The sequence below is a fragment of the Eschrichtius robustus genome, chromosome 5 (genome assembly GCF_028021215.1).
Source record: "Eschrichtius robustus isolate mEscRob2 chromosome 5, mEscRob2.pri, whole genome shotgun sequence".
Lineage (NCBI taxonomy): Eukaryota > Metazoa > Chordata > Mammalia > Artiodactyla > Eschrichtiidae > Eschrichtius > Eschrichtius robustus.
In genome coordinates this window covers 3,275,770-3,288,855 of record NC_090828.1, presented here as the reverse complement: position 1 = coordinate 3,288,855, position 13,086 = coordinate 3,275,770, and the positions used below count along the sequence as shown (strand labels likewise).

Here is a 13,086-nt window from a genome sequence, read left to right as displayed (position 1 = left end):
TTGGGACAGGAGCGCATTGCCGTTTAAAGCGTTATGTCTGCTTCCTCAAAAAAGGGATTTGAAAGGTTTAAAATAAAATACACGTATCTTTTATTTGTAGTCAGAGAGATCTGGGGTGGGGCGGGGGGCCTGGCAGGGACCTCCTGGAGCCCCTGGCGTGTGGCGGTGCCGGGACTGGGTGCCCTCACAGTCTGGAGAGGGGTCTGTCCGGGTTTTATTGACAGGCGAGGAAGACGGACCTCAATTAGACAGTTTTCCCAGAAGCTGAGCGAGTGGCTGGCCAAGATTCAGATCCAGACCTGGAAAAGCTGCAAAGCTTGTAGTCTTCCCAGTGCATCCTCTGCCTCCAAATCAGGTGCATAACCAACAGCGAAAGCAAAGGGCGGCGTCCGTGTGTTAACCTTGGGATTAACCTTGGCAGAGAGCATGCTGCCACGCGCCACCAAGGCGGGGGAAGGTCCACGTAGTCCCCAGCGTTTTGCAAGCAGACGTGCACCTTGAAAAACAAGTTTTTTCCTTGGTGCTGATTCAGGGCTCATCATATAAACACAGAACGGACCTTTGTGTCCGCTGTGAACACGCTTTGTGAACACGGGAACAGCAGCTGTTCGTCTAGCTGATTCTTGACGTGACCCGTGTCCCGGGCTGGGGGAGTGTGCACGGGTGGGCCCGTGGGTGTGCACGGGCGTTCGTGTGCACATCTAGAGAGAGGAGACAGACAAGCTTGCAGGTTTGGGGACGCGCTTTTAGGACTGAGGACGGTGTACAGACAACATCCCTCGGTCTCCCCTCCGCATATCACATCTCCGGGCCTGTTATTAGAAATAGCACCACAATCTGAGGTTATACAGTCTGATAGCCCGGGCACTGGCATTTTAAGTTGTTGATTAAGTGGAAATGAATATGTTTTGGAAGAGCCGTGTTTAACTAGTAGGGTTGATATTTTGGTGTAAAAATTGAGAAACACAATCCCTGTTTCCACCGGCTGGCGAGCCACCCCACCTCTGCACAGGTGCTTCTGAGCAAGACCAAGGCTTTCCTTAGCAAGGAGGTCAGCTCGGCTGCAGGCACACGGAGGCTGTGAATGCCTGGAGAGCAGTGACCGTCGCTGGGGGCTCAGGAGAGCAGGAAGCTGGCATCACCACCGGGGGGTGTCAGAGATGGGTCGTGGTTGAAGCCGCACTAGTGCCTGGGACCCTCCAAGGCCAGCATGAGAGTGCACACAGAGGAGAGGTGAGAAGTGTCACTAGTCCTGGAGGAGAGTAGACCTGTCATCAAGCCCCAGCAGACCCTGAGGACATGGGGGCCTCGAGCCGGCTGCAGATCTGTCCAGATGGCCCAGGCAGCCCCAGCCCTCCTAGCCGCCCACTGCACCCTCCAGAATGGTTCTTTTCACCCGTGAGGATGGTGAGGACCAACTGCATTAGCTGTGCTTGGGGGCTGTTTCAAAGGATTATGAGCTCCTTTTTAATGGATTTCTTAGGGAGAATATGTAGATATTCTTTGGGAAATCTGAGTGAACCTCTTAACTTTGTTCGAGAACCTACACTAATGGAAAAAAAATGGTGGTATGATGCCCAGGTGATGTGATGATCAGAGCGCATCTCTTTCTCTTGTTGCTACTGACCTGATAAACATCTCTGCTGGAGGCACAGTGTTTAATAGTCATAGTGTTGAATATGTTGACCTGTGCTCACCCACGTAGGACTAGAAGCACCAAGTCTCGAGCCTTGTAGTTGTGGCAGAGTCTTGAACAATGCCTGACTCAGTCCAAGTTTCGTTGAATGAATGAATGAACGGATGGGTGGAGTAGACATCTCAGTCTTACCTAGAGATTACTACAAAATTAGGAGAAAGCTCTAGAGCAAACTAATGTGTCAAGGTATGATAATAAGCTTTTCAAATTTTTTTCAGTTCTATTCCAGTGATCACTCCATTTGGCTGGAATTTTCCTGGTATTCTGTTTGTATCTGTTGAATTTTCCACGTATTCTGCATGAATCAGAACGTGAAAGCCTCTTTCTTCCCTCTTTGTGAATTTGACCAGTTGACTTTCCAATTAAATTTCTGTACTTTTTTGTTAAACTTTGATCACGGTGAAAAGAAATTTTAAATTGAAGATGGAAGTTCTTTTTCCCATTAACGGTAACAGGTTATGCAAACTTCTGCATTAGAATAGTAGCAGGATTCTTGTAGACTTGTGTGGACATGCCTGTGTTTCACCAACATATCTAAAATAGAATGTAAAATCTGTTATGAAATTACTGATTATTTCAATGAGACTTCAAGAGGTTTTTTTCATTCATATTTTTTTTCCAATATGGCTTTTACTCATATTTCTAGGTACTTACAGAACCTTTCTTTCTGATGTTTATACTTCTGTAACTGGATTTTATATTTCTTTCCCAATTTCTTTTGCCCTCCTCTATAGATCTATCAGGTTCAAAAGGTAGGCTCTTCCTTCTTTATTTCCTAATTTGCATGTACTCTTTTTCCCTTGCCAAGGACCTGGTCACCTTTCAGAAATAACACCTTTGATTGAAAACTCATTGAAGTTCTTACTGCTTCTTTTACTGCTTTATTTATGAATCGGTTTCAACAAGAATGCTTAGGTCCCCACTTCAGCCCACACGCAAAGCAGCCGTCAGCATACATTTCTGTGTATTGAAAGCTCTTCCCATCTTCCTTTTCTCAAGAAATTAGAAAATTGTTTAAGAAGAAAAATTAACTCTAAGACAAAATAAAAATCACACCTCAGAATTTGGAAAACCTTTTGCAATCAGATATTTAAAAAGAAAGATTATCCTCTCATATAATTTTATTAGAAGGGGTTTAAGCTATCAAGGCATATTACCACACATTAGGAGATTATGACATACTGATTTAAAGTCTGAGTTAAAAAAAGAAAACGACGACATAACAGTAAAATCCAACAGCTTAAATAAAACACACCTGCCTTCTATCCCCAATATTCTCGGTTTCCTAGTATTTTGTAAAAGCAGCTGAGGTTTAGAAATAAATGCACTGAGCAGGCCAGACACAGAAAATAAAGAGGAAAACAACCCAGTCAGTGACTCCTGATCCAGCAATAACGAAGGAAGGAGTAAGCGGTGCCCTGAGAACTTATAGAAAGTGTTTACAGTGAGTCTTTCCCAAAAATGAATTGTTGTTACTTACGACACCTGTGATAGCTTCGTGTTTACAAATTTATTTAGTTTATAGATAAAGAAGAACTGTATTTGTCTCTGAGAGCAACTAAGAAAATCAAAACAAGGTGACTTAATTTCATAGGTTAGAACATGCCAACCCTTTAAACACTCTATATCAGTAAATTTAAAATTCTGGTTTTGGATTCCTTTACCAGCTACAGTTCCAGATTGCCTTTCCTTCCTGCCCCGCTCACTCTGCATAAGTACTGTCCCCCAGAGTGTTAAGAAACCAGTTAAGTAGGTGCCAGAATCTATTTGGACTTTGTTAGTTTTTGCAGGGTCCACTTGGAAATGTATATTGAAGCTAGAGTTCCAACCTGTACATAGAGAATCTAGGTAAGAATTTCATAGGTAAAAGACAAGGCTGGGAACCATCACAGTATCCGATGGAGCAGGACATAATTGCCTAAAACCTAGACAAGGGACTCCTATCTGGTCATTTCCGCTTTGATTCATTCCCATCTGGTGCTGGATCGAGATTATTTTCTTTTTACCAACTCACCAGGGATGCACCCTTAGAACTTTGTCAGGATGGTCATTTGTATACAAAGTACAACTAGAGGGAGAACAGGAAGCCCTCCATGGGAAAACAGGTACACATTTTTATAATAAAGATGTGTCCAAGGGAGAGGAAGGCTTTCCTTGTCACTAAGACTCAGGAAACGGAAAAGGAAGCAGTAAGGCTCTGTTCCAGCCCATCAGCTACATCCATCACGGTTTTTCTCCTGTGGAATCAAAGCTGTTTCTGAAAGTCAAGCACTTCTTCATTCGTCTGGCTTTTGCTTCCTTCTGCATGACTCACTGGCTAATCATAGCAGTTTACATTTGCAATATCGTACACTTTCTAGAGTTTGCTGTGCCGCCACTGCTAGCTAACACCAGGACTACTCGTTAACCGCACTTACTGTTTCCAAGGGTGTCCTCCCTCCATGGAATGGCATGGAGATGTAGCTGTAGAGTTACAGCAGCTGCTTATAAGGCCACCTGTGGACTCGAGGAAAGACTTTAAATACTGATTCTTATTTTTGTCCTAAAAAGAGCAATAGGTAGAATGCAGTATTTGATATGGGTATAGAATTGGCCAAAAAGGGAAATATGGAAATAGAAAATCGGATAACACAGACTTCTTTTGGAATTTACTTTTTGTCAATTTCTATAGGCCCCCTCCTTTTTAAAAACCACATTTTCTTTCTGTCTTTATAATTAAGCCATGAGATAAAGGAAGGTTGATGGCATCAAATTTTCACATCTGGAATTTCACAGTGAGAGTGGGGCTAACATGAATTGAACGCAGAATAGCTTTAAGCCGTTGCATTTCACTTAAACTGATGTTAAAACATGACTTTAGGAAGTGTTTACGTTTATTTCCTTTCTCGATTTACAGTCTAAGGAAAGGAACTTACAGAAAAAGATGTGGCTTATGTGCTTTGGATATTAAGGTTCTGTATTGTTTGAATTTTTAAAGCATTGTTAAATTCTCCCTCCTGATTTTCTTCTTCCAATTTTCTACTTGCTGCCACCTCTAAGAGAAAGGGGCAAGACCATCGAAGAGCCACATATATATTTTAAATCTGGCCGCCCTTCAAAATAAATGGAAACTAAACCAAACATAGTGGCCTGTTTTGGTAATTGTAAAACAATTTCAAAAATTGTCATGTACTCTAGCATCCAGTTTTTTTCTTCTGATTATAAGCTTTTCACGTGTAAGAGGAAAATCCCATCTGTGTCATACGATAGGGAGGTTTGGATGGTTGTTTCTTGTTTTTCTTATTAGAAATTGAGGGAAAAGTGAGGAGAACAGCAAAGCCCCATTATTTGAGAGTCTACCTGGGTTCCCACCTGAATTTGGAATTGCTGTATTTAGTAACAGTAGTAGCCACCCTGAATCTGCTTTTCTGTTTCCAACTTGGGCCATTGCGGTTTAGACAGGCAAGCTGAAAACATGGAGGTGTTGGCTAAAGAAATCACCAAGCAGAACTTTTCTTCCCTGGGCCAAGACCTCTTCTGCAACAGCCTACTTGGTCATCTTGCCATCAGTGGCATGTTATAAAGACGTCCACAGCCCAGAAATTCTCGAGGGCCTAAATTTAGCATGGCTATCAGATAGCTGGAGCAAGTGTACCAGAAATCTAGGGGCAGCACACCATTTCTCCCCCTTTCCTCTGGTGTTCTCACTCGTGTTGTAGCAACACGGGGATGGCTTTGGCTTCTCTTAAATCGTGCTTTATTCCTGCAGTACACCTGCTCTGAAGGCATGGACAGCTTTATAGAGGGGCTTGAAAGCTGCTGGGCTCAGTTTGGATTCCTGGTCTCTCCGGAGGCCACCCCCTCGTCCCAGGACTGCTTTGTCCTGGGCTCTCTTGTCTTCCCCGAGGGAGCGGGTCGGGAGGCTTCACAGGCTCACAGGCCGCCTGGGGGGCAGAGCCTGACCATGTGCTTCCCTGCTTTGCCTTGGCATGCTACCTTGACCCTGAGGCTAGGCAGCAGTTTGGAAATGCATGTCAGAACAGTGTCCTATGCGATTACCGTTGCACTTCTTGCCTAATTTTCTTTCCCTTCTGTCTGTAGAAATATTATGGGCTGGATACAAAGTGGGGCGACATCGAGCAATGGATGGTAGGCCTTGAATCTGATTTTTAGAAGCTTAAATGGTTTGTAATTGGATTCTTCCACAGTTTAATTACATGGCTAGATCCCTGTTGCACCCTAATTTAATACTGAGCGATTTCCTGCTGGGCGTGCTTGCATCTGGCTTGGTTGTTTACGTCCCATGTGAAGCCTGGTTAGAAGGGGCCCTGGCCAGGCGTTGGTGTCAGGTCTGTTCAGTAGCAGCTGACTCCTGGAGCTTCCAGGCCAGCGTTTGTGAGGGTCTCCACCCCGACCATGACCCCGATCTCCTCTGCAGTGGACTCCCCACTGGGGACACTCAGGCTGGGCATGTGCCCCCGGCGCGAGAACCTTCCCACGAGCATCCGGTCCAGCCAGCTCTAGTTGGAATCCAGGGGGACACGTGATGCTGCATTTCCTTCACTCATGATTGCAGTCAGCTGCCCGGTCACCCCATTCCAACCTCTAGACTTCGCTGCTGGGTACCCACCCGCACCCCCGTCAGCTGTGCCTGAGAAACCACTGTCCTCTGGTGAGAAAATTCCTTTACCTTCTCACCGTGTTTCCTGGCACGAGTTAGCTGTCCTCCTTAGTCGGTTAAGAGCTGGCCCGCCCCTCACGATACCCCTGTCCTTACGACCCTCCCAGGGGGAGATCTTGCCCCCTGGCGGGAGGTTCTAGAAGAGGGGGTATTCCAGGGGCTGTCCACTGGTCCCGAGGGAGCACGGCTTCATGCCTCCTCTCATGAATTCATCCACCTGAGCGCTCCCCACCTCTTCCTGTCCTTGTCACCTTGCTGACTGGCCTCATGGACATCATCACATACCTGTAGCACTTGAGAACCTGGCCAGTATGGAACTGTCCTATTAGATGTCCCTGACACATAAAATAATCTAAGGGAGCATAAAATTACCTAACATTTAGAGATCTGTGTATAATATAAAAGAAAACAGTTGTTGAAATATAAAGAACACACAATTCCTCTATTTAAAAAATTATTAACTTCAACCTCTGTTATGTGTAAACCATCATTCTAAGTTTATATGGCACAGGTAGATGTATGTTTATCAAATCGTACGACACAGTTAAAAGATGTGTCAGAGTTTTATATACCACTGAGAAAGAAAAAAAAAGTTGCTAATTATAATCATGAGCAACTTTGATGATAAGATATGCCCCGACTTCAGAGACGTCCAGATGCAAAATGGAGCACCTTAGAATGCACAAGATATAGCAGATAGGGTGGCACCCGTATTGGATCTCTTACGAAAATGATTTCTCTTCCGATTCCTGAAGAGAAGTGAGTAAGGTTTTGAATGTAAGAAGAAAAGTAGGCTGATTTAAATGGACCACGTTAGATTCAGAAAAACTTAAGACCCTGCTTTTCACCCAACGCGCACTTGTTTTTAAAGCCAAAATGAAATATGCCGATTATTTGTGTGCTGAAGCCCCCCACCCACTTTTAGAAGAAAACATTTTCCCCCAGTGGTTTAATTGAAGCCTTTAAGCAAAAGCAAAGAAAATATTTGTTTGACATTTATATCAGAAATACTGTATTATGGAGTATCTAAGCCTTCTCCTGTGTCTGCCCCTAACCTTTCTGTGCTGTTTCCTCCGTTGCTTTGGTAGGAAGACAGTGAGCGCTACTCCCGTAGATCCAGAAGAAGCACGTCGGTTAGTACTGTGTTCATTCATTACCTCGGCGTTTTGACTGAAGTCTGATTTGCAGTGTTAATGGCTGAAATACATAAATTGTCTCTCTATCCGTCTATCTATATGTATATACATCTATCTATAGATCTGTATCTATATCTATATCTTAATGATACTTATGAAAGAAATTAACTAACACTGATACTGTTACCTAAACAAAGACTGTGAACTCAGCTTTTAGCATTTTGACCTGACTTTGGTGAGGGGAGCGTGTTTGAAAATTTTCTGAGTATTAATATATATTCATGACAGTTTTAGTGCTTTTTTCGCTATTGAATACCCATGAATAATTTGCAGAGTAATATGCATTAAGCTACATGTTTGTAGGTTACCAGCAAAGTGAATACCGTCACTGTAATGAAATTAAAGTCGTGTTACCCAGAACCAGTCTTCTTTTAAACAGAGGTGCACAAACAAAGCCCTTTTGGCCAAAACCCAGGCTCACGTGCACTGAGATTTTCAGAGGGGCCTGATCTGCCCCCCTGCCATGTGTCGGGTGAGCCGCTTCCCTCTGAGAGCTGGTCATTGGTTTCTCTGTGTCTGTTACATCATCTCCTCATGGTTGTTTTCATCCTTTCTTTTTCCTAGGCATCTGATGAAGATGAGCGCGTGTCAGTGGGTAGCCGCGGAAGTCTGAGGGTCAGTAACCAGGATGGTTGAGTTTGCATGGTACAGTCTGCGTCCACGTTCCTGGCCCTTCCATCCCTCCATTCAAAGTTCTTGTTCATTATCCCTGTAGCCTTACATAGTCAGTATCTAACTAAGGTGCTTATTTAAAGTCTATTCAATGGTGGGATGTCTCTTTGTGATGTAGAGAGATTATTGCTAAGCGTAAGCAGTTTTGTTGTGTCTTCCTCCCCAGAGTGGACGCCCTCATTTCTTCATGTTGGTCCACATCACAAAACTGCCCCATTTAGAGTAAGTTGCCTCATTGCTAGCGTGGTGAAGGGGAACATGAAGGCTCATTCTGTCCTTATGGAAGTCCACATGCTCCCCAGCAAATTGGAATCTCAGTTAAAGTAACTACAAATTAAAGTAACTATTATTCAGTGATGTTTCCTATAGTTCCTTGAAAGCTGCTGTAGGCTGCCGGTGGAAAATTGGAGCACATTGAATCCATCCAGCCTGGGGCCTCAGGAGCCTTTCCTTTCATCAACTATAATGAAATCTCTTCATCACTGACAGCCTGATGGTTGATAAACACAAATACACATTTTTCCTTAAACATTCCAAAAATCTTCATAATTATACTTGAAAACATGGCATGCTTTGGGAAGTGAAGTAGAGAAAAATGTGTTTTGCTTAGTCCTTTAAGTCAGTGAATTAATCTGAGCGTGTCGGTGTAGTTTACCACTGGATTAAAGCTGCATCTCTCTGCTGGTAATAATTCGGTCTCAACGCAGCCACTCCATTTTACTGAAGGACTTAATCAACCGTGGCAATTAAATCGTGATATAACTCCTAGCCTTCTTATATACGCACCAAATGTACATTTAATTTAGCTGTTTATAACAATAAACTAGAAAGGTGATACAGTCAGCCTTCCATATACCCAGGTTCTGCGTGATTCAACCAATCACGGATTAAAAATATTCGGAGGGAAAAAGTCCAGAAAGTTCCATAAAGCAAAACTTGAACTGGCAATTATTTACATAGCATTTTACATTGTATTTACAGCTATTCATGTAGCATTTACATCGTATTAGGTATTACAAGTAATCTAGAGATGACTGAATGTGTACAGGAGGGTGTGCGTAGGTTATGTGCAAATACTACGCCATTTTATATAAGGGACTTGAGCATCTGCAGATTCTGGTATCTGGGGGGGTCCTGGAACCAACCCCCGCAGATACCGAGGGATGGCTGTACACTGTTGCTTTGCCATTAACAATTGTCATTGTCCTGAAAGTGCCAAAAGCATATCCATCGTGGTTTTGCTGGAAAGTTACGGTTCAAAGGTGAAGTCAGTTAAAGAGCTTCCTTGCTATTTGAAACTTTCTCCTTAGCCATGTAGTTGTAACTTCCTCACATGCCCTCTGACATGATTCACGCGAGAGGAAGTAAGATTTATGTAACCCAAACATTATCAATGCAAAACTCAGTTTGCAGAATCTGTAGACAAGGGTCAGAAATTATAGCTGTCCAGCAGGCGCAGGAGGAGATCGGGTCCTTGAAACCAAGTGATGAAGATACCTTTTCCAGGAGACGGGGAGTGATCATGTGAGCACAGGACTCACATGACCATTGGCCAAGACGTCGGTGAGCTTGACAAGGGCACTTTTAATGGAAATAGTGAGGGCAAAACCTGACTGTTTTGGGCTCAAGGGAGAATAGGAGAGAGACTGGAGAAAGAACCCAAACTCTGTTTCAAAACAGCATTTTCCATCTGCGATCCTCCTTGAAATTGTATTCAAGATTTTGTTTGTACTTGCATTTTTCTGGGAAAATAATCTGTCACTTTCTTAAGATTCTCAGAGGGTTTCCTGATCCCAAAGAGCTTAAAACCATTGTATTATTAGTGGTTGTTTGTGTGTTTATAGCATTTATTTCATTTTCAACGATTTTAACCAGAAATGAGCTAAATTTCTGTGCTGGACACCATTCTTTGCCAAGATACAAGCCTATTTGTTTTAGGATATAAAAGTTTATGGAGGAGCTCCACAATTAGGGTGCTAAGAGACGGGGAGAAGGTGGAAAGTCAGCAGTGGATGGGTTCTCGTCGTTAGCCGGGTGGCGTGCTCCCCTGCTCTTTCCCGTGATGCACTTGATCTAAAGAAATAACTCTCTTTAAAAATCACAGACCTTGAGAACTTGGATCCTGGGGATAAGAGTCAAACCTTCTAATTTTTACAGACATAGAACAAGCCCAGAGCAGCGAGGAGGCCTGCTCAGGGCCAGGGTTCTGTGACAGCATCAATCCCGAAGCCCCTCGGGGGCCCGGAAGTGGCCTCTCCTGGTTGGTGGGCGAGCAGGGTTCCCCTCTGCGCCTCCCCCGCCAGGGGGCTCATCTCATTCCATCTCTGCGTAGGGCCAATCTCTGCTGTTTTTCATATTTTAATATTCGGAAATCTTTCGTTTGCAAAGTTCAAAGACCCTATCTTTTATCTCTTGACTTTCTCAAAATACAGGCCCTCTTCACTCCACTGACAGTGGTGATAAACCCTTAAAAATGGAGGAAATTTTTTTTCTAGCGTTTGTATGGACATTCTCAGAAAACCTAGATTTAGATACCATAAGTACTTAATTTTCTTTACTTAAAAATTGAGAGTGACACATCTGTTGACCTTTTGCCTAATGTAAATAGAATGTTTCAGGTAGAGGAGGAGAAAGGATTGCTCAGACTGCTTCAGATTCCATGAATTAGAGCAGCATCTGCCGTGGAAGTTTTATTTAACGCTAATGGATTTTATGGTGATGCTAACGTAATTGCATTTGTAAATCCACACGAGATCCTAGAAGTCATGAAAAAAACTTAATTTCATTAAGATTTTCAAGATTGCCTGTTTTTTGTTTTATGTTTCTGTTATGCCTTACGTAGCTTTTTAATTGATTTTGGGCAACTCTTTTCTGTTGTTTTTCTCTTCCATCCCTCCTCTGACAGTCGCAGCCTGACTTGGAGTACGGGGGTCCCTACGCTTGGGTGAGATGGTTGGGCAGACGTGTGCCCTGATCCTAATAGTGTTGCGTGGGAGATAATAACCTGTGGCGTTTCCACTAATCTCATGAGCCTTTGTACACCTTTGTTTGAAAAGACACACATGCCACGCACCTGTTCTTACCTGGGGACTGAGAGCCGGAGGGCAGGTGCACACACCACAGCGAGCTCTCTTCTTCCCGGAGCCTCCTGGGTACAGCTCTGACCCTCGTGGGCGGGTCTGGAACCCAGGTGTGGGTGCTTGACCATCTCCCTCACCCGGCGGCCTGTGAGCACCGTTGTCTGCCAGGCTCTGGGGTAGCAGCTGCAGACACCAGATGGGAAAGATGGTGTCTTCTTCAGGGAACTCAAATCAGATCAAGAATTCCCAAGCCTCTACATTTCCTTTAAGAGATTGAATTTAAAGTCATTGTATCTAATGAAAAATTTATTATTTTCTAATCTGTATCCTTTCAAATTAAATGTCCCAGATGGCTCTTTGGCCAGAAAGTGCTCTTTGAGAAAGACCCCAAATCCGGTAACAAAAACGAAGCCTTTAGATTTAAATTCAGAATTTCCCTTCTTACATCCATCTAGAAGAGTTTGTACGCCTTATGCTTTCTGAAAACCTGTAAACTTAAATTACACTGAAAGGAAGAAAAATGTAATCTCACCAGCATTAATCACACTCAGCATTATAGTGACTCAGCACTGAAATTATTATAGCGGATTATCCACTTCTTCGCTTGAAGGACTTTTTCCAAAAGGATTTTGTGCTTCATTCATTCCATTGCACTGAAAAAATATCTAGCAAACTCCGGTTTTTAAAATATATTTTTACCCTTAAGATGATAATTCACAGGACCACACATCGGCGCAGCACGCTGGTCCCCGGAGTCTCCCGGTGAGGCTGCTGTCCTCCACTTTAAAACTAAATTGAGTGCATCAGGGATTGCACTTCAGAGCTGTGATTTTGCCTTTCTTATTTTGTTCCCCATCTGTAATGCCCTTGAAGGTGCTCTGTCTTTTGACTCAGTAGAAGAATACCTAAAACTATTCATTAAAATAATAACAGTTGCCTTTTGCATGGTCACGCATGAAGTTGGTTATACTTTGACAGCACTGCATGTAGCTGTTAGCATTCTGACTAATCACAAGTTACCATCAGAATAATCGGTTTTGATGGGACATTTATTCTTAAATCTTACTTATCCTCTTTTAGACAATGCTGATTGGTGAATGTCTTTATTTTGTTCTCTCTTAGAGCAGTGCTTCTCAATGTTACTATATGTAAGATTCACCTGGGGAACTTGTTAAAATGCATATTCCCGGGCCTCTGGGTATTCCGATGTCCTAGGATGGGAAGCACACCCCGTGACCAGGATGCAGGTGGTTTGAGGAGTGTTGAAAAAAAATTCTGTAAAACAAAGCTAGGTGAACATCCGAGACCTGACTTAAGATGAAGGTGATATATGCCTTCTGTGGACTTTTTATTCCAATGTTGTTACAGTTAATTTTCAACTCTCCTTATTACCCTCTTATGCCACTAAAAACAGCTCCACCCATCTGAATTCAACACAGAAAAACTACCCAAGAGGAGAAAGTTGGTGTGTTCTTTAAGAAGGTCAAAGTACTTCTCACTACAGAGATGTTGTTGGTGAGGTCAACAGATTTGGGACTACGTCGTAGGGATACATTCTCTATGACAGAGTTTCATTACAACAGAAAAGTGTGGATGTTCCACAAAGCCTTCAAAAGAAGGGTTTTTCCTGCATTTTCGTGGAAGGCCAGAAGAGAAAGGGACAACTGAAGGAGGGCATTTGCTCTCCCAACCTTCACCCACCCTCTGCTTTACGCTGCAGGCTAAATAAGAGAATGAGAAGATCAAAAAGGAAAAATCCATCTACAGCAGTATGTATTTTAT

At 43.3% G+C, this 13,086-nt stretch overlaps 1 protein-coding gene across 27 annotated transcripts in view; it reads left to right on the top strand.

The window, feature by feature from the left end:
- Window positions 1-13,086, top strand: part of LRRFIP1 (LRR binding FLII interacting protein 1) — a 147,209-nt gene that overhangs the window by 83,538 nt on the left and 50,585 nt on the right. For 16 of the 27 annotated variants that reach the window (XM_068544171.1, XM_068544167.1, XM_068544160.1 and 13 more), the window contains exons 3-6: window positions 2,431-2,448; window positions 5,777-5,824; window positions 7,445-7,489; window positions 8,117-8,167. The exons of 7 other annotated variants lie outside the window; for them this stretch is intronic. In XM_068544171.1, coding sequence (XP_068400272.1) covers window positions 2,431-2,448; window positions 5,777-5,824; window positions 7,445-7,489; window positions 8,117-8,167 — 162 coding nt within the window. The remainder of the gene's footprint in view (window positions 1-2,430; window positions 2,449-5,776; window positions 5,825-7,444; window positions 7,490-8,116; window positions 8,168-13,086) is intronic. 4 more of the 27 variants (XM_068544163.1, XM_068544148.1, XM_068544149.1 and 1 more) reach the window with 2 other exon arrangements.